At 42.1% G+C, this 25,947-nt stretch overlaps 2 protein-coding genes across 9 annotated transcripts; one reads left to right on the forward strand and one right to left on the reverse strand.

Moving 5' to 3' along the window:
- Nucleotides 1–572: 572 nt before the first annotated feature.
- TMEM218 (transmembrane protein 218) lies at nucleotides 573–15,181 on the reverse strand. Of its 6 annotated transcripts, none has more exons than XM_023208557.2 (6): nucleotides 14,894–15,181; nucleotides 13,963–14,065; nucleotides 7,680–7,755; nucleotides 7,075–7,257; nucleotides 6,148–6,250; nucleotides 573–2,684 (listed from the first exon to the last, which is right to left on the reverse strand). In XM_023208557.2, the coding sequence occupies exons 4-6, from the start codon at nucleotides 7,182–7,184 to the stop codon at nucleotides 2,550–2,552; spliced, it is 348 nt and encodes a 115-aa protein (XP_023064325.1). In that variant the 5' UTR covers nucleotides 7,185–7,257; nucleotides 7,680–7,755; nucleotides 13,963–14,065; nucleotides 14,894–15,181; the 3' UTR covers nucleotides 573–2,549. The 6 variants fall into 6 exon arrangements, with proteins under 6 accessions (XP_023064325.1, XP_023064322.1, XP_023064323.1 ...); XM_023208554.2 differs by having other exon boundaries at nucleotides 7,075–7,261; nucleotides 14,894–15,180; XM_023208555.1 differs by lacking the exon at nucleotides 14,894–15,181 and adding an exon at nucleotides 14,847–14,887 and having other exon boundaries at nucleotides 7,075–7,261.
- LOC111540291 (keratin, type I cytoskeletal 18-like) lies at nucleotides 15,147–18,296 on the forward strand. Of its 3 annotated transcripts, none has more exons than XR_002730930.3 (2): nucleotides 15,147–15,377; nucleotides 15,597–18,296. XR_002730930.3 is itself a non-coding variant. In XM_023208553.3 (2 exons), the coding sequence occupies exons 1-2, from the start codon at nucleotides 15,299–15,301 to the stop codon at nucleotides 17,195–17,197; spliced, it is 396 nt and encodes a 131-aa protein (XP_023064321.1). In that variant the 5' UTR covers nucleotides 15,171–15,298; the 3' UTR covers nucleotides 17,198–18,296. The 3 variants fall into 3 exon arrangements, 1 of the variants encoding a protein (XP_023064321.1); XM_023208553.3 differs by having other exon boundaries at nucleotides 15,171–15,377; nucleotides 16,881–18,296; XR_002730929.3 differs by having other exon boundaries at nucleotides 15,243–15,377; nucleotides 17,332–18,296.
- Nucleotides 18,297–25,947: the final 7,651 nt, after the last annotated feature.

The raw sequence follows: 25,947 nt of genomic DNA on the forward strand, positions 1-25,947 counted from the left end.
ATCAACAAATTACCCATTGTGATCTCCATTGTGGGGATAGGGTGGTGTCCTGCTAATTCAGCTTCTGTCAGGATACAATTTTAAGAAGCAAAGAAATCACCCATTTTCTTATATAGAAACCCAGATTTACTCTCCCTCTCCACCTTCTAAACGGTGGGGATCACCAGTCTACCACAGGATCCCGTCTGGGTAGGGAACAGTGTAGGAGGGAACACGCTCTAAGGCCACTGATCGCAGAATGGTTCTGAACACTAAGATGACTTCTGTCTGTATTTAAGGAATGACCTCTGAGCCCTGTCTCCAAGAAGGCCACGAGCATACAGGGCACCATAACAGACATTGACTGTGGGGTTATCCCATGCCAAACTCTCAGTAAAATTCATTTTGAGCCCTCTCAGCCTTCTACGTCTTATCCCAACCCCGTGGGGATTTTTTGCATAACTGCACTGAGTATGCAGGTAGAAAGAAATCTATCATTCATTTCACCACAGCTGGTAATTACAGACTCCAGGTCTGTAGATGGTAGGTCAAGTCAAGCTGAAATAAACTTTGCACAGAGTATTTCTTTTTTGCCTAAAGCCAATCTTTAACATATAAGCCTGTCACATCAGGCAAAAAAAAAAAAAATAGAAAACAGTAGTATTAAGCATAGAATTTAGCTTCCAACCTTAATACACTTTCCTCCATCTAAATAGTCACCCAAAACCTCACAGTTATTATCCATTGATCTAATAGTTGAATAACTTTTGGAGGGAATAAAAAAGGTGGATTCATGGTCAGGAACCTATAAGAGTTTTCCCAGAGTTACTTTTTTAGCAGGGCTCTCAGAAGAAGGCAACAATTGGCAGCTCGAGTTTGTTAGGAGCCAAGCTTCCACTTGGGCCACAGGGAGACTCACAGAGTAACACAATAACATGAGGATCCCAGCTTGTCTCACTTCCCTCAAGACTTACGCATTCTTTTTTCTCTCCCTCAACCTGCTTAGAGGATGTTTTTTCTTTTCTTACCTGTGTGCCCTAGGCCAGATTAGGCAACTATTTCCTTTGAAGTTTTCTGTACAAAGCCTTCTCTGCAAAGTTTTTACAAAGTAAGTAAGATAAAGGACATGGTTCGAGGCAGGGATAACTATACCTGCCCCTCACTAGCCCGTGACTCTCAATGGTTACCTGTTCTTTCTTCTTGGAATTTAGAGCTTAGTTGCCTCTGGGGTGGCAGGACTGGGTACCTTCTCTACCCTGAAAACAGGACTGAGGAAAGAAAGTGAAGGAACAGTGGCCTTAACCTACCTCAAGCTCTCAGAGTTCCACAAAGCCTCGTGTGTTTTCTTTCCGAGACAAGCCCTGGGGCCTACCACACCTGGGTTTGCACACTGGCTGTTAGGTGAGGCTTGGGCAAGTCAGTTGATCTCTTTAAGTTTCCAGTTTTTCTACTTTAAAGTGGGGATGATAAAAATGAGACTGTTGTAAAAATTAAATAAATTAAACCCCAAAGGAATTAGTGTGCTACTGGCATAGAGCACGTACTCCATCAGTGATCTCTTTCCAACTTGTTTTCTTGGTTCTTAATTTTAAGCCAGAAGACTCTTTTTCAAATGGCTCTAGGAAGTCAGGATCAGACTTCCAAAGTGGAACCTGACCAGAGCCCCTCCATTTAATGCAAATTTCATTTGGTCTCAGAGATGAGATAAGTATAAAGTTATATCTAATGTTGAGAATATACCTTCCTCACGAGCTTTGGAGAAAGGGCTACAAAGATGAAAGAGAAGACACCCCAAAATGGATTCATGGTAATTAAATAAGGCACTCAGAGCCCACCACATCATAGAAGAAAAAAAGCTACAGATACATGGCAAGACAAAACAACAACAACAAAAACCAAAACACCATATTTCCATACCTTTCCTCTAATCCCAAGGAAACCTAAAGATACTTGATTCAAAAAGCCGTGGCCAAGAGTTCAAAGTGAAAGTCAGCCCTTTAGCTATTATTTATTGCTTTATTAGAGCAGAGGGAAGTGACACTCATTGCCTTTATAGAGCTCTGCAGAAATACATGCACAGAGTGGTCAGTGACCAACATTTGAGTAAGTCTTCCAAATTATCACATTAAAATAACCTTTCGAATTTGAGTGCCTCTCCTTTGCAAACGACCGCAACTTCATAACGAAGAATTTTATATATTATCAAAAAGAACCAGAAGCCCATGTGCTCCTTTCCCCAAAATCCACTTACTAAGGACTTGAGTGAAAATCCACTCTAAGCAGATCACTGTTACTATTTCCCTTTCAAAACAGTTGGAAATCCTAAGGTACGGGTACTAAGAAGATAGCAATATCCTTCTTAAGCTGGTAAGAATCTAGCCCCACAGGGACAATTTGGCAATCCTGTTTCTGGAAGCCAGGACTCAGGAGATTTGTCTTAGAGATGGATGGATACTCCTCTAGTCTTAAGGCAGAAGGGCTGTCAAAACAAGGCTCTGAATAGTGCCTTTCTGCTCATCGATATCATCACAATGAAGGAGAGAACAGGTTTTCGTTTTCCTGAAGAGTGGTCAGTAGGAGCGCAGTGGTTTGGCATAGATCGGCTCCAGAACATGATGAATTAAAACCAAGAAGAGTCCTCCAAGGAAGATGGCGCTAAGAAAAGCCAGCAGGACATAGCGGCCAATGAAAAAGTCATCCACAATCTGGAGAGAGAAAACATCAAAATGAAATTACTACCAGTTAGACACCCTGGCTGGGTTACTCTGAACTCCGTGATGAGTGGGCCAAGAGTTAGTTCCTGAGTGTAACTTCCAGTAACATCCTGCCCTGAGTCTCCTCTGTACGTGGAGAAAAAAGAATCTTTTCCTCAACTCCCTGAGCAGAAGACACAGGTCAAGAAGGGATTAATGAGGTACAGGGAACAAATGGCTCAATTTAGGAGGTTGGTAGACACTTTGAAGTCCCTGGATGAATTATTTTATATTCTGAAATCCATTATCTGAAAGAGTTAATGAGAAGCTTTTGCTGGGTCCTAGAAAGGCTCATTTTTGTTGTTGCTAAAACACATTTTATTACAGAGAATTTTAAACATACATAAAAATGCAATAGTATAATAAACTCCCATGTATCTAAGACCCAACCCCCAAAATCATCAATCCATTGCCATTTCAGGAGGGTTCATTTTCAAAATGAAAGGTGACTTAACTTTAAAGCTGTCAGCGGAAGAGTCCCTTGCCACTGGGCAGGGAAAATGGTAATTTACCTGAGATACTAAAACACTAAGAGGATAGGTAACTTGCCCCAAAGCAGACAATGGGCTGCCTGGCCTTACACTTGAGGCCCCAAAGATGTTGGTCTTTGCTGACAAAACCCTATAATTGGTGTTGGCTCTACCCACTTGTCCACTGCCCCTTCCAGAACTCCACTCTCCCCAGATCCAAATGGTGGTACTTAAATTTGGGCAGGAAAAAGCAATTTAATCTACAGACCTAATGGAGCAACACAACCAACCAAGTGGCTGACTGACTTCACAGGTTTGAAATCCCAGTACCTAGGAGAGAATCCAAAACACCTGAAAGGCAATTGTGGTAGACAGAATAACGGCCCAAAGATATCCACATCCTAATCCCCAGAAATTGTGAATATGTTAGATTATATGTTAAAGGAGAATGAAGATTGCCAATCAGTTGCCCTTAAAAAAGGGGGGATTAACCTGGATTATCCAATCCAGGTGGACCCAGTGTAATCACAAGGATCCTTCTAGGTTGAACAGGGAGGTGGAAGAGAGGGTCAGAGCGAGAGAGGTGAGGATGGAAGCGTCACTGAGGTGTGATGTCACTGGCTCTGAAGATAGAGCAAGGGGGCTGTCAGCCAAGGAATACGAGCAGCCTCTAGAAGCTGGAAAGGATAAGGAAATGGAGTATCCAATAGAACCTCCAGAAAGGAACGCTGCGCTGCCAACCCCTTGGTTTTAGCCCAATGAGACTGATTTTGGACTCTAACCTACAGAACTGTAAGATAATACATCTGTGTTGTGAGCCATTAGTTCACACGATTTGTTACAGCAGCAATAGAAAACTAACACAGTGGCCACACGCAAAGCACCTCTCAGACTCAAGCCCTGGTGGGATCACTGAGATCCAAAGACACCTCAGCTGCTCCAGAGATTACCCCAACAGTCAACTTACAACAAAGGTCAGTTTGATAAAACAGCTTTAACATAACTTTGACCTTGGCTCCGGTACTGAACAAGTCTCTTGCGGGCCACATGTTTGCTCGTTCGACACGTTTCACTTTTTAATTAGCCAATTAGCAGGCCTTGGGTGCAGAAGGCCCAGGCCATGTATTATTGATACCGCATTGAGCCACGCTGCTGCAAAGGCCAGCTCTCAAAACCTGAAAATGAGAACTCCAATTCTGTCGGCCATGCTGACAAAAGTATTTTGCTCAAACCCCATTCTTGTCTCCTGGGTCTGAAACTCATATGACACAGAATAGAGGGATTGATTTCAAAAATGTGTTTGCTCTGTGCCCTTCTCCCAATGTATATATGTGCAGCATCCAGAAATGTGGCAGCCTACATCACTCTCCCCCTTAAAAGACAAGGAAAGCGACCGGGTTCGGTGGCTCATGTCTGTAATCCCAGCACTTTGGGAGGCTGAGGCTGAGTGATCTGAGGTCAGTTCGAGACCAGCCTGGCCAACATGGTGAAACCCTATCTCTACTAAAAATAAAAAAATTAGCTGGATGTGGTGGCACATGCCAATAATCACAGCTACTCAGGAGGCTGAGGCAGGAGAATTGCTTGAGCCCAGGAGATGGAGGTTGCAGTGTGCTGAGATCGTGCCACTGCACTCCAGCCTGGCCGACAGAGCGAGACTCTCTCTCAAAAAAAAAAAAAAAAAAAAAAAAGATAAGTGAGGTGGGAATTTGCCCCTGGCTCACACACGTGGTACCCAGACCTCCAGAGTATTTTCCAAATACTGACAACAAACTAGCATCAACGGAAATAATTCCTTAAGTGCGTGTGGTAAGTACTATTTCCCTTGGAGTTTAATTTCCTTCCTCTTGCCATAGTTAATCCTAGAGTGTCGATTTTAATTCAAAAGTTACACGTATATTCTTGTATACTGTTGTTGTCTAGTGTCAAAATGCTAACCCATGAGCTCTCTGGGACTGCCCTGGATATTCTGTGAAGTTCTCAACGATGAAGATTTTGAAGACGGACCTCAGCTTGAATCCTTGTTCTGCCTCTTGCTATGTGGCCTTGGGCAAGTTACCTTAACCTCTGACAGACTCAGTGTTCTTACCTACAAAATGGCGATAATACTGGTACCTATGTCATACTCCTTAGGGCTGTCTTGAGGTTTAAATGAGACAGTGCAAACCAAGTGTTTGGCACAGGACCTGGCACACAGAAATCCCTTAAAGAACTGTAGCTAGTTTCATGACTATCACTTAAAACATCAAAATGAAGGTTAAGAGGAAAGCTGTGAGAAGGAGTAATGGGACAGAAGAGGTCAATGCCATTGTCAAGATCCCATGGGTCTGAGACCAGCCAGGCATGGTAAAGCCATGGTAAAGAACTCCAGAGAAGGACTCTGAGATGATAAAAATCCATTTAAAGACGTGGGTGCTGGCAGGTATGTCCCAGGCATGAGGACCAAACAACTCCCAGAAGACTGTTGGGAAAATTCTAGCACACGCAGCTGGAGAAGCATGTCCTCAGCACCTTCAGGGCACCACATCAGTTTCAGTCCAGGATCTGCAGTTAGGAGCCCAGGCTGCCAGGAATGGGAACACTTCCATCTCGGGTGCAGGCCTGTGACTATCCTTATTTCATTTTCTTTTTTTTTCTGTCCCCATGGTACGATGTGGCTTTCCAACAGGCTGTTTTCCACTTGATGCAAACTGGAGATGAGACCAAATCAGGCAAATAACTGCCTGGTGGGGTTAGAGGTGGAATTCAGAGTAAGATTCTTTTCCGGAGTGAAGGGGCAGGGAAACTTAAAACTCTCTCTGAACTTTCCCTACCCTTGGTTGAACTTTACAATTCTGACATCTTGGGAAACCCGGTGTCAGAGAACATCGAGGGCAGGATGGACACACAGATGAAGAGAAACAAGAGTTACAGCTCAGGAGGCAAAACAAAACCAACAGCTTTACCTTAACTTCCACCTCTGGGGCTGGGAATTCACCAGCTCGTGGGTAAAGCAACAGAACTGACGTGATGATCACAGCACCGAAGAATAAGAAAATGACAGAGAACCTGGAGTCAAAAAGACAAATATTAAAAGCACTGTTTACAGTTTTTTCTCTGATCAGTTAGCTCTGGAAAGACTCTTCCTTAGAGCCAATATTCTATATTTCAGTCCCTTAACAATGTCCAGAGACCTGCTGTCAACAACCCCTTCATCCCAAAGTCCTTCTTCCTAGACAGGTACCAGCTAAGTGCATTCCCGTTTATTCTTGGTAATTCCCAATTCCTAGGAACGGAAATGTGTAGTTTTTATTTTTACTTCTGCCCAAAGTCATAATCGAGAAAAAACAAAGCATCCCCTCTCCACCTCCACTTCTGTTGTTTTTAGAACAGAATACTTTAGAAAATTCTACAACTCTTTGCTTCATACTAACACTATCTTGGTGCAACTCTACAGTTTTTTCAGAGTCGGTTTATGGCCTAACCCTGTTCTGAAGGCAACACGTGATACAGAAAGCAGGCCCAACTCATCACATGTTGCTTTAGTTTTCCTGGGTCCAGGGCTAGAGCCTCGGGGACTGGACCAAGCCTCTGCCATAAATCTGAACAATTCATAAACACACACACGTACGACCTCCAGAAATTCAATAAGCAGTGAAAGCAGAATTTCTTGCCACAGTTAGAACTCAAGAACACCACTTCCTTCTCCTCCCATCTCGGCTTCCGAGCATAAATAACACAGTTCGTGCTTATAAGAAGAGGTTAAAATGCAACTCATTCAAACTGCCAGTAATTACAAAACTGATCTCTTAAATTCTAAATGTTTAATGAGCATCAGCGATTTTGCCTCTAATTGCTTTACCTGGGACTCCCAGCTGGAAAGAATGCCTTACCTCGCTGCCCCGGAGGCCCTGGACAGCAGCACACACAGCAGCAGCACTGACACCCACAGCAGGGCTAAGATGAACACGCCGGCACCGACTCCGAGCACAGTGCCAGCCATCCCGCGGGGAGGCGGCGGCGGCCCCCCGCCCTGCGCGCCGCACGATCAAGTGTCCTCTGTGCTCCAGCGCCGCCTTCCTGCCACACATTCCCATGAAGGCATTCAGACAAATACAGAAAGCCTAAACTCAGTACAGGGAATTTTCTGATGATCAGTGTGTTAGGAGGATTACTCAGTACAGGTCATTAATTTTCAGAAATGTCCAGTCCCAGAGTCCCTTAATGGAAACTGGAAATTTAGAACCCAAAGCCTTTCTCTTTGGCGGGGACTGAGAGGGGTGTTTTCTGCTCTGCACTCAGAAGTTCTTTCCCTTCAAATTTGGTACCTGAGTTCTACTTTGACCTCTTCCCCCCAGCCCACGGGAGAAAACTGAACCCTCCCAAGATACAAAACCCTAAGAACTGTTAGAAGACACTGGGGCATGGGAAGGAACTCCAGGGCCAAAGCAGACGTTGAAGCTCTCAGGTTAAATCCATGGTGTGAGCTTTGACTCACCAGGCAATCGATCACAAGACAGATAGTTCTCACTCTATTGTCGAGTTCTTATTCAAGAGGACGAAAACTCTCAGTCCTTAAAGAAGAGGAACAGCCATCACTATTTTTGAACATTTATGTGTGCTAAGTGCCATGCAAACACATCTGATTTAAATTTAATCCCAGCGTGAAGCTTCTGAGAAAGGTATGACTATAGCCATGTTACAGATGGGTGAGATATAAGCGCGATGGGGTATCTATTAGTTTCCTAATTAGCGGCTCAAAATAGAAATTTATTTTCTCACAGTTCTAGAGGCCAGCAATCCAAAATAAAGGTGTCAGCAGGGCTGTACTCCCTCCAAAGGCTCTAGGGCAGGAGTCCCCAACCCCTGGGCCATGGACTGGTACTGGTCCATGGCCTTTTAGGAACTGGGCTGCACAGCAGGAGGTGAGCAGCAGGCAAGGCAGCATTCCTGCCTGAGCTTCACCTTCTGTCATTGGAGGTGAGCAGCAGGCAAGCCAGCATTACTGCCTGAGCTTCGCCTCCTGTCATATCAGTGGCGGCATTAGGTTCTCATAGGAGGACAAACCCTATTGTGAACTGCATGTGTGAAGCATCTAGGTTGCAGGTTCCTTAGGAAAATCTAATGCCTGAAGATCTGGGGTGGAACAGTTTCATCCTGAAACCATCCCCTTGCATCCACCTGTGGAAAAACTGTCTTCCATGAAACCAGTCCCTGGTGCCAAAAAGATTGGGGATGGCTTCTCTAGGGAAGAATCCTTCCCTGCCTCTTCCAACTTCTGGTAGCTCCAGGCACCGTTCATTGGCTTTTAACTCACACCACCAGTCTCTGCCTCCATCTTCCCATGGCATTCTGCTGTGTCTGTCTTCACCTTTCCTGTCTCCTGTAAGGGTACTTGTCATTGGATTTAGGGTCTGTACAAATAATCTAGTATTATCTTGAGATGCTTAACTTAATTAAATCTGCAAAGACCCTTTTGTCAAACGAGGTCATGGTCACAGATTCCAGGGGTGAGGATGCAGACTGGTACCTCTCATGGATCCTCAGTGGAAGAGCTACTCAGAGACATATTTCAGCAAGGAGGAAAATGAACCAAGAAAGGAGGTATGAGATGTAGGAAGATTGGTGAGAAAAATACTAAGAAATATTGACAGTAAAGATTTATGTGACAATGACAATTTTTGAGGGGTTAAAAATCAGAAAGAACTAATTATTATTCAACAGTTATATGGTAGATGGAAAAGGATAGTTCATAGTTAAAGCATTCTACAGTTATTTTGTTTTGGAGGAGGTATATGTTTTTTAAGCTAAGTACACAAGTTTAAAAAAACATAGGTAAACAGCAAGCAACAGAAATAGAAAAAATAGCTTCTATACTAGTAAAGTGAAAAAAAAGTAAAGAAAACAGAAAGTGGGGCAAGAGTCAGTGGTAGTGAGGTGGGTGGCAGAACAAAGAATAAGCAAGGAAAATGGAAAATACAAAATAAGATTGTAAAAATGAACCCAAATACAGCAGAAATCATAGTACAAGAAAACATATTTGGCTACTAAAAGAAATTCTCTTAGATTTTTGTTTTTAAAAATAGCTGTGTACAAAAGCTCTACAGAAAGTATAATGAGAGGCTGAAAATAAAGAGATTGAGAAAGACATGCAAAGCAAATATTAACAAGACAAAAACAAGGGAAGGAGGGAATAGGGAGATCATCAATGAGTATAGCGTTTCAGTTTTGCAAGATGAAAATGTTCTGGAGCTGTGTTTCACAACACTGTGAATATACTTAACACTGCTGATCTGCACTCTTAAAAATGGTTAAGACAGGAAATTTTATGTTTTTTTGTTTTTGTTTTTGTTTTAAGCCACAGTTGAAAAAAAAAACAAACGAAACAAAATAAAAGCTACTGAAGCAATATTAGTACCAAGCAAAATAGATGTAAAGCTCTGAAACATATTAATAAGAACAGTCACAAAAGGAACAATTCAGTAAAAAGATACAACTTGAAACAAATGTGAACTTAACAACAAAACCTCCAAATATACAAAGCCAAAGCTGACAGAAGTACTATAATAAATGGATAAAACCACTAATTTAGTGGGAGATTTTAAATATGTCTCAGAAACTGATAGATCAAGCAGATAAAAAAGAATAAACACTTAAGAGGATACCTGAATGAGAATAAATATGTAAAAAGGTGCTCAACTTCATTAGTCATCCAGAAATTGCAAATGAAAACCAAATTCAGTAGCTTCATATACCCACCAGAATGGCTAACATGAAATGACAGACAACACCAAGTGTTGACAAAGATGTGGAGTAACTGGAACCCTCATATACGGCTGGCAAGGGCCATAATTTGTCAACCACTGCTTTGGAGACTATTGGCAGTATCTAATAAAGCTAAATATAAATGCACCCTACATCCAGCTCTTCTATTCTTAGATGCATTCCCAACAGAAATGCACACCTAAGTTCAAAAAAAAGACATTGCAGCCCTACCTGAAATAGCTAAAACCTTAAACAATCCAAATATCTACCAATAGAGTGGATATAGTACTCTACAATCTATTCATTCATACAGTATATAAAGCATTATGTAGTATAAAGCAATGAGAATAGTATAAAGCAATGAGAAAGAACACACTACAACTATACTCAACAATGTAGATGAATTTCACAAATATTGAATGAAAAAAAGCTAGAGGCTAAAGAGTTCATGGTATATGATTCCATTTATATAATGTTCAAAAACAGGTCAAACTAATTTTAGGGGCTAGAGGTCAGGGGTATGGTTGGCTTGTGAAATGTAGTGACTGTAGGAGGTTCAGGGAGATGCTGATAAAATTCTGTTTCTTGATCTGGGTTTTGGTCACCTGGCTTTGTTCATACGGTGATGTTGTATCTAACCATGCACTTAGGATTTATATACTTTTCTGTATGTGTATAACCCTTCACTAAAATGTTTACTTTACAGAAAGAATATCAAGAGATGTGTCAGCCAAGTGTAGTATACGGACCCTTATTTGGTACTGATTCAAACAAAGCATTGCAAAAACCTTTTATGAAATGATTGGGGAAATCTGAAGAATATCCAGATAATTGATAATATTAGGAAATTACTGTTTGTATTTTCAGTGAAAAAACATTATTGAAAAATATGCTATTATTATATTGTTAAAAGAGTATGATAAAGATATATGCATATACACAGGTAGCACATTACAGGTAACAGAAAAGGGTTTCTAGGAGCTTTCTATTGTCTGAGTGAGAGGAGGTAAAGGGGCTGGCATGAAACAAGACTGGTCATGAGCTAGTTGTTGAAGCTGGGTGATGAGTATGTAGATGTTTGCTATCCCGGAATTTTCTATACATCTGAATATATTTGAAACTTTCATAACAAAAAGATGTGGATATGTATATGTATATCTGTATAAATATGCCTATAACAAAAGATGAGTAAGATTTATATAGCTAAAATTATAAAACTTTATTCAAAGACAAAAAAAAAAAAAAGAGAGAGAGACCTGATTAGAGAAATAAAGCAGACCTGAACAGTAAAGACCTGGGTAGAGAAATAAAGCCGACCTGAACAGAGAAATAACCTGTGTTTCTGGATGGGATGGTTCAATTAAAAAATCTCAATTTTCCTTAACCTATAAATTCAATGCAATTCTAACCAACGTCTAAAAAACAATTTTTTGTGGAACTTGAAAACAGATCCTAAATTCATATGGAAGAGCAAAAACCCAAGAATAGCCAAAACAATTTTGAGAACTAGGATGGCAACTTGCCTTTCTTGTTACCAACTGCCGCAAGACACATTAAAAAACCAAAGTAATTAAAACAGTGTGATAGTGGCACAAAGACACATGGCCCAGTGGTATAAAATCAAGAACCCAGAAACAGATCCGTGCATTTGTGAGAACTTCCTATAAGCACAGAGCTGGCTTTATGATTCAGTGGGTAAAGAACTTCATAGATAGTGCTGGGACAAATGATTCTCCAATAGGAAAATAATAAAACTAGATCTCTGTATGATATACAGAAGTCGATTTTAAATGGAAAGTAATTCGTAATGAAATAGCATATGTTTAAATATACAAATGTTCAGGCTGACTACACTAGAATACATAATGAAGTACAGTAGTCAGATGCTTGCACCTAAACTTAGAATCACCACGAACGCAAAAGCTTCAAATGCAGACTATGCAGGTGTGTTGTTCTGGCAACTCAAATACCACGAGCTGTGCTGCCTTCAGTTATGTGATTTGCTAGAGTGATGAACAACTCTTGTTAAAGTTCCAAACCACAAATAAGTATAATTTTCCTCTGATTTACATTAGAGCTGCATTCCTGGAAATTTTACTATATTAAACTGTGCCAAAAAATACATTATGTTTATACAAAAACTGGAGTTCGGCTCTAGACTCAGATAATTATAAATGAGTATCTTGTGGGATACTCAAAAGTTGCACAGGATACAGGACAATTCTTCGTTGTAAGGACTGTCCCATACATTACAGAACATCCAGTATCCCTCATTCCTGATCTGTAAACCCCAGTAGTGCCTCCAATCAAAGAGTAACAAAATACATCTTCACAAATTCCAAACACCCTAAAACGGGCAGCAACATCTCTTTGGGGAACCACTGTTCTAGAAAGCTCGTGCATCAAGAGACATGTACAAGGTGTTTATTGCAGCTTTGTTCACAATAGCAAAACATCAGGAAAAAATTTAAATGTCCATCAATCAGGGAACAGATACAATATTATATATTCATAATGAATATTTAAAATGAAATTGATCTATATGTATTGATGGGAATATATCAAAAAAACAATGTTGAGTGACAAAAACAAGTTGCAAAATGGAACCCACAGTACGATACTACTTGTATTTTTAAATTAAATACAATTTAAACAGTAATATGTATTGTTTCTGACATACATATATACAGCAAAAGTATAAAAACATGGGCATAAATGATGTCTGACAATTTCAAAAGACTGTTTGCCTCTGGAGAGGGAGGAAGGAAAGGGAATAGTGTTGGGAGTGTAAATAAAAGGGATCTGAACTAAATCTGTGATGTTTTATTTCTTTAAAATAAAAAACTTGAACAGGTGTGCCAAAATGTTAATATTTATTAATCTGATTGGTGAAACATAGATATTATACTACCCAATGTACTATTTTCTGTTTTTAAATTTTTTGTGATAATTTTTAATTTTTAAAAAGGTAAGGGGCAGCAGGATGCATATGAATTGGGTGATCAGTTAGGAAACGCAATTCTCCAAATAAGAGATGAGGGTCTGAACTCCAGTCTTAGCTGTGTCAAGGGAGAAGGTGTTAGAAATGACACAGGTTTCTAGCTTAGTTGACTGACCTGATGGTACTGCCCTTAAGAAAACAACATTTAAATTTAATTTGTGCTATTCTGGATATTACACAAATAACCTAGAAGACTTGGATCAACTCTAACAGTTAGAATAGAGGGCAAATGGTAGTTGAAGCTGGCTGGCACCATTAGAAATGTTGCCCTTCAATACCCCTTAGTAGCTTAAGAGTTCATGAGACATTGGGTTTACATATGGTATGGCTTTAAAGTAAATAAGATAAATATTCCCAAGTTCTTTTAAGAATGGAGCTCATAATTTTATAAGCAAACTATACAGTTTCTTACTAAGCATAGAAAAGAAGGGCTGGGTATAGTATAGAGTGCTGCTATAGGGGAAGAGAGAACATCTAGTCATTTTTATCTGATTTCAACGTGAGAATAATATCTGTGATAATTTCCCATATTAGAATAGCTAAATTATTGTTATTGAGTACAATACAATAAAATATAAAAACGAAAGTGTTTTTATTTACTGTTCACGCCGTCATTAAACCTTCTTTGAGAAGTGATGGCTTGTCCAACCCAATTCCAAGGGTAAGTCCATTTACTTAATATCTGTGGCATTTAAAGCAGGTAGATTGGAGTGGAAAAAAAGTAATTTAAATTTGAACAGTTTAGTAGCTGACAAGAGCAACTACAAGGCCAGTGTTTTCCTTCTGTGCTCAATGCTGTGAGGTTTTTCTCTGGAAAGAGTTTGTTCAAAACCTTTTAGATGTGTGTGTTCATTTAATGGTTGTTTCTACATACCCTTTCATCAGCTGTCAAGAGAAAACAGGAATAAATTGACTGATCCCTGCACAGGTAACCTAATGGATTAAAAACACAGTACTCATCACCAGGCTGATCATCATGAGTGAGAATACTAACGGCCATTATAAGATGACTTACTATCTAAGACAAATGTAGATTCCTCAGAGGGTAATGTGGCCTAAGTGCTGCTGCTGGTGGGAGATATCTCACCCATCCCCCGATTTTCACACTGACTCAAGCCCTAGAAAGCAACAGAAACAGTGGGTTACAGGAGTTCTTCTGGAAGAGTCCTTTCCACTTTGCTTTATAGCTGTTTTCCAACCCTTCAAAAATAACTGGGCGGTTACTTTCACACTTGTATGCTTCTACTTTAAACACTTCACTATCTTTTGAATTTTAAAATATTAGAATAACGCTTCTACCTTTGTAATTAGATAAAATGCAAGCCTGGGGAAAAAATCGGTTGCCAAGCTCCCAAAATGCCACCGATGTAGCATCAGCTCTTAACACGTTGATGGAAAAAAGAGGATCAGTAAACCTAGGTCTCGTCCTTGCATCTCTCTCCTGGACGGTGTTGTGGGTTGGAACGGCTGCAGAGCCTCGGTCTCTCCGCTCTCTGCATCTCACAGCACTGCAGCCTGGGAACACTCTACTGGAACTCTAAGCTTCTCCCCAACCCTGCTGCAGATTCAAACTGGCGACAGGAAAACAATGCCCCGCCATGTCTCGTCTTCAGAATGTTCACCTGGCCACCTCCCAGTAGCTGGAGAGGGATTAAGGTCTTGATCATAAGAGATCTGAATCAGGCACTGACACTTCCTTTTCTTAAGAGTATGAAACATAAAACAGCCCTTCCTTCTCTGCCTCCCATTAAGTATTTATTAGCCGGGCCTTGGGTCCAGATCAGCGGTAAGGGTGGTCTGCGAGGTCCGTGCACCGCCGTCCGCCCACGCCTTCTTCCAACCACCTCAGCCCGACCCGCCACTTTTCTCCCTTCTCCGCAGCCGCCCTGCTTTCCTCACCTCTGCCCCCCTCACCGGATCCCACTGTCCACCCAGGCAGTACTCACACCTCAGATTCCGGCCCTTTCCAGCCCACCGGTCTCCGGTTTACTTGGGGCGAATCACAAGTGGGCTTTCATTCAGGTGATTTAACGTTCACTAATCAGCGTCGCTCTCTCAACGCCCAACTTCTTCCTTATTAGCTTACGCCTAGCGCGGCTCCCGGCAACGCCGAGCGCGGCGGGTTGGCTCGTCACCCTTTGTTACGCCCTCCGATTGGTCGGTGCCTGTCGGCCCTTGGACCGACCTCAGTTCAGTTGGGTAGCAGCGGTCCGAGCTGCACGCCACACTCTCCCATGTCAATCACATCATCTCTCCGTAACTCATTGGGCCATTGGTCAGTCTAGCCCGAGGGCGGGTTGTTGGGCGGAAGAGAGAGGCTTCTTCCGGCCTCACTCGGAGTCACCATAGAGATGGCGCATCCAGGCAGCGAAGCGGCAGGGCTGGGCATCTCAGATCTCGAACTCCGGGGAGCTGCACAGTCGTCTAGACGTAAGTGCGTTTTCTGGGGTCTGATGAACATCTCACTTCCCAACCCACTGGCTCGAGTGGGGCGCAAGATGTGGGGGACAAGTCAGCTTAGGCCCGGTCATTAAGTGCCCCAACAACCCTCCTGGAGGGAACTGAGGACGAAGCACCAGTTATAATAACGGCACGCTTCATTTATCTTTATCTCGCCTTATTTTATTTGGCATTTAATTATTCCATTAGCCTTGCGAAGCAGACTAAGGCAAGGATCATTCTACCCACGGGACAGACTGGGGAAGCGGCCCTGGGTCCATCAAGTAAACCCTCTGCCGCCAGGCTGCTGGAACTGGAGTTGGCCCACGCTATTGGCAGACTGCTGTTACCTTACTGCCAACTAAAGCTTGCCATGACTTTGCTTTGAGGCTGTGGCCTGTTAGACCAAAAGATGCATCAATCAGGACAACCAAAGGAAGTAGGACAGACAGGCTACGTGCTCCACCACTGAATCAAGAAGGGAAAACAAAAATCAGTACCAAATTGGAGAGTTGCACCGTTTGAACCTTTGACCCTAAACAAAATTCAGAAATATCATGAAGCAAACTATTCAATCTTAGAGCACTGAATCTCTGATTTAAGGAATTCACCTGAATCACAGCTTTATGAACCAAAAAGAAGAAGATGCTTGAATTTCAAGTGCACGTCTCAAATTTATTCTACTTTCAAGGCTTCATTTGCAGTCACATAAAGTAACCAATGATTTCTTGTGTGTTTAGCAACTTAACATTACTTGGCCCAGTGAGAAGCTCTGTGGCTAAGAAATCCTTTATTTTGATGAATTCATTTCACTGGAATTGAGTGTTGACTGCAGCTATGTTCTGTTAGGAACTGTGAGGATATACCAGAAATGAAATGTATTTCATTTCAGAAATGAGATGTGACTCCTGTCTTAATAGCCTGTGGTTTTGTAATGTTAGGTCAACAACACATGAAACAACTAGGAAACACTTTAAAACAAGATATAACAATGGGCCAACCCTATTGTACAATTTCTCCAAAATATAATAATACTTCATATTTGCAGATCATTTTGTAGTTTCCAGAGCACTTCTTCCCTTGTATTATTTGGGGGATATTTTGTTATGGCTGGAATTAACGTGTATGTCTTTATCATAGAGCTAGAACTAATGCTGGGTCGTAGCATATGAGTAGGAACAGGAAAGGTGGAAGAGAATCCAGGAAGAGAAAGTAGTTTGCTCTGAGCAAAGAGGCCAAGGCAAGAATGAGCACTGAGTATCTGGAGAATAATAGGGAGACAAATGATAGAAAGTAATGTGTAGACAAGTTGGTCAGAACTGGCTTTGAGACCTTAATATTTTGGAGGAAAGTGGTCAAAAGTTCAAAGTTTGAGATTGGAAAAGTTAACTTCCTTACACTTCTAATGTTCATACTGGCTTCAGTTAAGCTATAAATTAAAAATGGGCGTGGCTCGACAAAATTTGAGTCCTGTCCTCTGGCTTTTCTCCTTAGGCAGCATGAGCTTCACCATTTGCTTTACCACCTCCACCAACTACCAGTCCCTGCACTCCATCCAGCCACACAGCCATATCATCTGGTCCATCAGCAGCGCAGGTGAAGTCTATGCAGGCCTCAGGGGCTTGGGCTCCCATACCTCAGTGTCCTTCTCCACAAGCTTCTGGGGTGGCTGGGGGTCTGGAGGCCTGGCTGCAGGGATGGCCAGGGGTCTGGAAGGAATGGGGGACATCCAAAATGAGAAGGATACCATGCAAGGCCTGAGTGACTGCCTGGCCTTCCTACCTGGACAGAGTGAGGACTCTGGTGACTGAGAGTCAGAGGCTGGTGAGCACAATCTGAGAGCACTTGGAGAAGAAGAGACCCCGGGTCAGAGTCTGGGGGTATTACTTCATGACAATCAAGGACTTGAGGGCTCATATCTTTGAAATTCTGTGTTGTTCTACAGATTGACAATGCCGGTCTTGCTGCTGATGACTTTAGAGTCAAGTATAAGACAGAGCTGGCCATGTGCCAGTCTGTGGAGAGCAACGTCCATGGGCTCCACAAGGTCATGGATGACACCAATGTCAGTCGGCTACAGCTGGAGACAGAGATGGCTCTCAAGGAGGAGCTCCTCTTCATGAAAAAGAACCAAGAGAAGGAAGTAAAAGGTCTACAAGCCCTGATTGCCAGCTCTGGGTTGACCACGGAGGTAAATGCCCCCCAAATCTCAGGACCTCAGCAATATCATACAGCCCTCCTGGCCCAGTATGATGAGCTGGCTCAGAAGAACTGAGAAGAGCTGGACAAGTACTGGTCCCAGAAGACTGAGGAGCACACCACAGTGGTCACCACGCAGTCCACCAAAATAGGAGCTGCTGAGATGACATTCGTGGAGCTGAGATGTATAGTTCAGTCCTTAGAGATAAACCTAGACTCAATGAGAAATCTGAAGGCCAGCTTGGAGAACAGCCTGAGGGAGGTGGAGGCCTGCTATGCCATGCATATGGAGCAGCTTAGTGGGGCCCTGCTGCACCTGGATTCAGAGCTGGCACAGGCCCAGGCAGAGGGGCAATGCCAGGCCCAGAAGTATGAGGCCCTGCTGAACATCAAGGTCAAGCTGGAGGCTGAGATTGCCACCTACTGCTGCCTGCTGGAAGATGGGGAGGACTTCAGTTGTAGTGATGCATGCCCTGGACAGCAGCAACTCTATGCAAACCATCCAAAAGACTGTCCAGGATAGTGGATGGCAAAGTGGTGTCTGAGACCAAAAACACCAAAGTTCAGAGGCGCTGAGCCAGCAGAAGCAGGGTACCCTTTGGGGAGCAGGAAGCCAATAAGAAGTTCGGAAGTCACTGGATGACAAAAATAAATAAATAAATAAATAAATAAATAAATAAATAAATAAATAAATAAAAGAATGGACATGAATGATGAGGTACTCCAAAGTTTTTTACATCTTCCTGAATGAACATAACATTATTAGGTTTTCTCTCTCTTAAGAGGGGACCTACCTCCCAAGTACTCTCCAATTGCACCCCTTAACTAGGAGAGGGGTGTTATTAATAGTTTTCTAATTAAATGATATCATACCCTCTCAATGAGATTGAAAGAAGTGCTGTCATCTTAGTGCTTCATCTTTGCTGTCTCAGAATCAAAACTATGTCCCTCACTCTAAAAAAGACTGGTTATTTGATTATCTAATTTTTCTCTTTTAAAAAATTGTCTTCCCTGGACGGGCATGGTGCCTCATGCCTGTAATCCCAGCACTTTGGGAGGCCGAGGCGGGTGGATCACCAGAGGTCAGGAGTTTGAGAGTAGCCTGGCCAACATGGTGAAACCCCATCTCTACTGAAAATACAAAAATTATTTGGGCGTGGTGGTGCACACCTGTATTTCCCGCTACTGGGCAGGCTGAGGCAGGAGAATCTCTTGAACCCCGGAAGCGGAGTTTGCAGTGAGCCAAGATGGCACCACTGCACTCTGGCCTGGGCAACAGAGTGAGAATCCATCTCAAAAAAAAAAAAGTCTTCCCCATGCCATGTTATACAGCACCGCTACATATTGCTCCACATCTCTACTGTGTATGTATTCTTCATACTATACTTGTAGAATGCACATAGGCGGCATATATAAATGCAAGCCATTTTGTTAACTTATTTTCTTCTCTCCTAAACAAAAAAATCAAAACAATAATGACAAAAGCCAGTGTTTCATTTCCTCCTCAAATGTGTAAAATCACTCGTTATGCTGCCTAGCAGAGGGTAAGAGTACAAAGAGGCCACTAGGGTTAGCAAGGGCATGGAATGATTTCAAGAGAAGATGTAAAGTTTTCTTGGTCATTTTATAGGTATCAAAACTTTTTCTGCCAGTGAGCCCTGAATTTTTTGTACACAATTTCTTGTGTGATTACATTAGCATTTCTACAGGTCTGAAAATGTAGCAAAAACTGAAGTAATTGTTGGTTATTGGCTGAGGCTCAAAAACTACTAATTTTGCTAATTCTCAATTTTACTAATTGAGAAACCAAGTAAACAAAAATATCCTCAACAACTATTGTCAGTAGTTGTACTGACCTTCCAAGGCCACCCAGAATTACCACCTTGATTTTCGGGATCACAATATTCATCTAATGTTATAGATCAAGGGTTGGCAAACTATATGGCCTGTGGGCTTACTCTTAGCTTGTACAACCTGCAAGCTAAGAATGATATCTACATTTTTACATGCTTGAAAAAAACCAAAAGAAGAAAAGCGCTTTGTGACATATGAAAATGATATCAAATTTAAATTTTGATTTCCATAAGTAAAACTGGACAGGAACCCAGGCATACTCATTTGTTTATGTGTTGTTTATGTCTCCTTTTGCTTTATAACAGCAGAATTGAGTAGTTACCACAAAGACTATATGGCCCATAGCCTAAAATATTCACTATTAGGCCCTTTAAGTAAAGGTTTTAATTCTTACTACCTTAGAGATTCCTAATGAATCATGTCTGATAAACTGTGGGAATTGAAACAAACTTTGGAAATCATTTAATGTTAATTTAAAGATCTCACATTGATAGAGCTATGCTACCTCTTGCTTAAAATCGCATAGTCAGTAGATGGAGGTGGTATTAATACTAGAACCCCAGTTCCCCTGGTCCTGGTTTTTTTCCTCCAGACTGCGTCTTTCCTCATGTAGAGTTTATTTTATGATGGGATAGATGTTAGATAGGCTGGAAGCAAGGAGAATTCATCAAAATTTTTCCAAGTTTTGATCTCATGTCTCATTCACACAACTGCAGTGCAGCATGCATCAATTTATGAATACTTGGGCCTTCATTATTTATTTCAGCTCATTTGAACTACCTTCTGTTTTCCATTTTTCTTGCTTCTCAGAAAGCATATGGCCATATTAAAGAAACTTTCTTACTTTTATGCTCCTTCTCTCTTTAAAAAATGTTTTCTCTTTCTCCTTCTACAAAGGATTTTGGAGGTGACTGAATTTCTATTCCAGCCTGAAGTTCTTAAAGGAAGTGAGGATGGTTAGAAAAAAAGAGGGCACCTAGCTTTGACGTTGGGATCCACGATGGGCCATATATGTGGAGAGGAGAGGGAGTGTCCTGAATTTTGTGTGTAGTGTACATGGGCATTTATGGGCTTTTCCAGGGAGAGTATTCATAGCTCACATAAGATTTGTAAAAGAGTCCATGACGCAAATAAGATTCGGAACTTAGATGTAAAGGAGATGTATTTTGAGGAGAAAGCCGCCCAGATGTGTGGTGGTGGAGATCCATCCGGGTTCCCAGGACTGTCAGACCTCACCCAATGTGAGAGGAGAGCTCTCCGCCCACTTACATCAGCCCACCCAAGTCTTACCTTTTCTGCCACTTATAGAGATGATAAAAATTCATCAAATTCACAGAATGATTGAACTCAGATGGTGATGAAATCTCAGTATAATTCTTTCCAAAGAAGGTTCTGATTAATAGAAACTGCAGAGGAACTAATTTTATGAAAATAGCAAATGGGATTGTTTCATTGAAGCAAGCGCGAGAGCAGGAGCTGATGCCAAGCAGGAAGATGCAAACAACCCCATTGTGCGGAGCTGACAGCTCCAATCTTGCCGCTTATTTATTAAATGTCTTTCCGCTGTAAATTATTAAGCCTGGATTTTTTGAGATGTGGGAGCTGACAGAATAAGACAATAGAACGGAAAGCAAACCTGGAAAGCTTCCTTCAGTTTTAATGCAGTATTGTACTTTCTGAAAAGCCTTTGCCCCGCTCTGGTGTTGGAGAAGGGGGAGGATTCTCTCTTTGGTGGGACTCAGAGATGGATGAGACAAGTAACAGGCTTTTAATTTCTGAATTATTTGCCAGTTCTTACAAAACAGAATGGTTTTCAGAGAAAATTCAACCTTTTGGCTTAAAAACTGAATGCCAGATATTTTGTCTATTCTCTGAAAGGGCTGTTTCAGACGAGGAGCTTGGTTTGCCTTAACATTATGAAGTGCCGAATTTAGGGCACTAAATTCGGGCATGTTTTAGGGCACTCAGCGGCCACAGGATTGGGTTCATTTGGCTTATTGGGTAGCTGGGAAGGTGTCTCACTCTGAGAAAGAGTTCTAAGGCCTATTTCTTTTTTTCTCTTTTTCTTTTCTTTCTTTTTTCCTTCTTTTTTTTTTTTTTTTTTTGAGATGGAGTCTTGCTGTGTCATCCAGGCTGGAGTGCAGTGGCGTGATCTCAGCTCACTGCAACCTTTGCCTCCCGGGTTCAAGACATTCTCCTACCTCAGCCTCCCAAGTAGCTGGGATTACAGGCATGCACCACCATGCCTGGCTAATTTTTGAATTTTTAGTAGAGACAGGGTCTCACCATGTTGGCCAGGCTGGTTTCGAACTCCTGACCTCAGGTGATCCCCCGCCTCGGCCTCCCAAACTGCTGGGATTACAGGCATGAGCCACTGCACCCAGCCCTAAGGTCTGTTTCTTAAGCTAAAGAGTAGGAAAAGACTGATGGACAGAGAGGGAGTTGAACTCTATGCTGGGCATCATTTGAAAAGCTGGAGTTCTGGTAAATGGGAGAGTAGCTACTTTATGTGAATTTTAGGTTCAATTTTAAGTCCTCTGTTTTCCTAACAGCATAATGGAGGGCAGTGGGCCATATTTCTTGGCCAGGCACCAGGCAAGTAACAGTATGTGCGTTAGTATGGATGCATAAGAGGAGGGCCCTTCATTCATTGTGTGTCCATTCATTTGACAAATATTTATTGAGTGTTACTGTGTGCTTTGAACTGTTCTGGATAATGGGGATAAAGAATGAACAAAACCAAGTCCTCCTCTCATGGAACTTACATTCTAGTGGGAGAAGCCAGATAATCAACAAATAAATGTATCAGCTATCTGCTGGTTTTCAGTGCTGTGAAGGAGCAAAGTGAGGAAAAGGAACGAAGAGTGATGGAGGGGCATGTAGGGTGGGAGGGCACCATTTTATACAAGGTGGTCAAGGCAGACCTCTCTGATAAGGTGACATCTTAGCAGTGACCTGAAGGAAGTGACTGAGCTGGCAGCTATTTGGGGAACACCTAAGGGTCGAGCAGGCATAAGAGGCCCTGAGACAGGCAGGCACTGGGTGTACTCCAAGAACTGCAAAGTTCAGGGAGGATCTCCACAGAGGGCCTTGTGGGCCACTGAGGGAGCTTGAACTTTCTTCTCAGTAAGATGGGAAGTTGAAGGAGTTTTGAGCAATGGTGTGACAAGATCTGACTTACCAGAAACCAAAAAGAAAATGTAAAGCCCAATAACAGTGAATGCAGCCTATGGTCAGGTGGGCCTAATTCCCACGATGCCAAACCCTTGGCTGATTCCTCCCCAGTATGTGGAATGGGAAGGCTCATTTCAGTTCTTCTCTGCAGGGAGGGCAGGATTTCTCTTATCTGTAAAATGACATCCTTTCCTGGAGAGTGCCAAGGGTGATGATAATCTGGGGTTAATGTCCCTTTGTTCTATAGAAGAGGAGGAGGATATAAAGCCATCAAACATCAAGAGAGAGAATCTGTCCCCATTGGCCCTGCCCAGCCGCTGTGTTTGCCATCTGGGCATCTTTTCTAGGGAGCGGATATCAACTGGCTGGCCAGAGGAGGATTCTGTGAGTTCTGATCCCTTCAGCTCTTGCAAAGGAGAGGACCTATGCTTGAGAGGCAAAATACCAGGCAACAGCTAGGAGGATCTATGTTGCAAACTCAGCTGGAGCCTATAGAGAAACATTTGGTGGTGGGGGTTAGAAAACTCATGATACTTTACGGGAAAGTGTAAGAGTCTTAGAAGAACCACGGGGTTTCTGTATCAGCAGATGTCTTGAGGCATCGTTACAGCCCATGACAAGGCTGAGCTCGCACTTCCTTACGAAATTTGAAGTTCACTGTGCAGCTGGAAAGTATTCCCGTTCAGGTGGGTTCACAGCAATGACCACTTTCTATCTGTTCTATCTGACAGAAAGGTATTTCAGAACAAGGTCAAGCTGAAGCTGTGAGCAGTGTGACCACTGTTCTTGAGCTCTGAGTAAGGGGACATGGCCAGACTCAGAACTGAGAGATTTTAAAATATGGGGACATCTTATTTGAGCTCTCAGCTGCTCAAACTGAAAAGCGTTTTTACAGATCAGTGCTGTATTCTAGGACTGAAAAACCAAATAATTGGGATGGAGATCTAAGAGCTAAATCAGGATTAGGAATAGAATATTCTCAGAAGCTCACAAATTTCTAGGTGTGGCCCAGCTTGGGAGTGTAGTCTCACAAATATTCCACTTTTTTTTCTTTCTTTGTTTTTTTTTTTTTTTCTTTTGGGTGGGGGCTGGGGGACACTGTCCATAAGGAGGAGAAGAAGCCTTGAAGATTTCAGTTCTGGGACTTTCTGCCCCAGAACCCTGTTTTGCTAACCTCTGTGGCACCATGCCAAACAATTCTCAATGGAAAATATTGTGAGTTTGCTACAAAAACTCAGAGGTCTTGAAGGCAGTAGATGTGATTTAAATTAATAAATGATGATACATGGACTCACTGCTTTGATTACATAGCCAGCGAGGCCCCCAGGTTGAGACAGTCAGGGGACATTAGCCAATATGTAGGCAGGGGACAGGGAGAAGAAAGGAGGGGAGTGACAAAGGGCAGGAGACTTGAGCAATGAAGAGAATGAAGCCAAAGCCCCTAAAGAAAAAAGGAAGCCCAGTGTGCAGTCCTTTAGGTGGTACATGGTTGAGAGGGATCGCCATGCCTTCAACTGGTCAAGATTTCCCACACCCTCTATTTCTGAAGGTCATTGCCCACTGGGTAGACTCCAGATTCTGCGTGACCCCTTGGTCATGTTTTGACCTAAGGAATAAAGGCCTGATGCAATTCACTTCAAAAGCTGAGCATTCTCCCATCCATCAGGCAGATTCTAGAAATGGGGGATAGGGAGATAAGACACAGCCCCTTTCTTCACATTGTTCACATTCCACTGTGTGACGCAAACAACAAAAACCAAGAGGTAGCAAATTGAGGGTGCCTCCTAGGTACACAGGAGGAAACTAGAGGGCTTGGGGATGGCTTCCAAGGTGACATTTCTAAGGTGACACAGCCTCTCTGGATGAATGCAGATTAGCCAGAGTGAGCGAGCGGGAAAAGATTCCAGGCACAAGGAATAGCACGTGCCAATCAATACTGAGTGGCATGAGAGAGCATGGCAGAACAGGTGCCGGGCAAGCAGTGTGGAATGTGTTTGGTATGGGACATATTGGAGCTGAAAGCAGGGGAGGCAGTAGAGGCAGATGTCCAGGAAGGAGGTCATTGGGATCTGGATCACAACAGCTTGAATAGCATGGTAAGGAATTTAGACATTATCTTGCAGATTCTGTTGAGCCACTAAAAGATTTTACAAAGGAGGGTGTTTATGCTTCATAAACCAAAACAAAACAACAAAAAGACTATTTTTCCATGAATCTCTTATCTAGTCTTTGGCCTCTGCTTGAGCATGTTCAAGGTTGGAGAGCTCCCAACCTCCCAAAGTTGCCCACTTCCCTGTTGGATGACCAGAAATTTTAGAAAGTTCTTTCTTACACTGAGCCAAACTCTGTCTCCTCACAATTCCTACTCATCCTGTCTAGTTTTACCATTTGTAGCAACACATAAAAGGCCATTTAAAAATACCTGAAGATGCCTCTCAAACCTTCCCTTAGTTTTCAGTTTTTCAGGTGTCCAAGTTTCCACAGAGCTCCCTCATTCTTTGTCTATTTCATTGTTTCTAGACTCCTTTACCAGTCTGCTCACAGTTTTCTGGAGGAACTGTGACTTATCAGTGTATCTTTTAGAATCTTGTGCTAGAATGACTCATAATCCTTTAAATCAGCCCTGAAAGGCATGAAGTGCAGTGATGCTACTAGGATGCTTCTTCTGCACTGGACGCCTATGACCATTAGTGATTCCAATGTCCTTAGATTGTTACTGGTCACATCTCACTGCTTTTAAAGCTTTTGATTAACCAAAGCTTCTAACTCTTCTGCACATTAATTGCTGCTGTGTCAAATCTCCACCATACTTGGTATGTGCAATTTATTTTTTAAATTTACGTATAGGCCTTTACACTTACTTAAATTTTACCTTGTTTTACCTTGTCAGTTGGAGCCCAACATGTGAGCCAGTTAGATTCATTTTTAAAGTCTTATTTTTCTTTCCTATGGTATGTCTCCTTTCACATCTGATAAAAATTCTTTGTATGTTTTAATCCAAGTCACTAATAAAAATGTTGCCTTGGATAGAACTTGGTAGCATTGGAGACCTTCTTCCAGTATGAGTATGTGTTCAGGCAGCTTCAGTTTTCCTAATGACCCACTGTACAACATTATTCATAATGTTGAAGATTTATTAAACAGTCTGTTGAAATCCTGAGAGATTTATTAAATATTCTGTTTAAATGAAGTTACATTGTATTTGGTATTTCCTCTCATTCACATCAATAAACATATATTGGTTGACCTCCTATCTTCTAGATTCTTTGTTAGGTGTTGTAGAAACAAAAATGACCAAGATACTAGTTTTGTCTTTAAGAGATGACATCTAGCA

Source organism: Piliocolobus tephrosceles, chromosome 13 (genome assembly GCF_002776525.5).
Source record: "Piliocolobus tephrosceles isolate RC106 chromosome 13, ASM277652v3, whole genome shotgun sequence".
NCBI lineage: Eukaryota > Metazoa > Chordata > Mammalia > Primates > Cercopithecidae > Piliocolobus > Piliocolobus tephrosceles.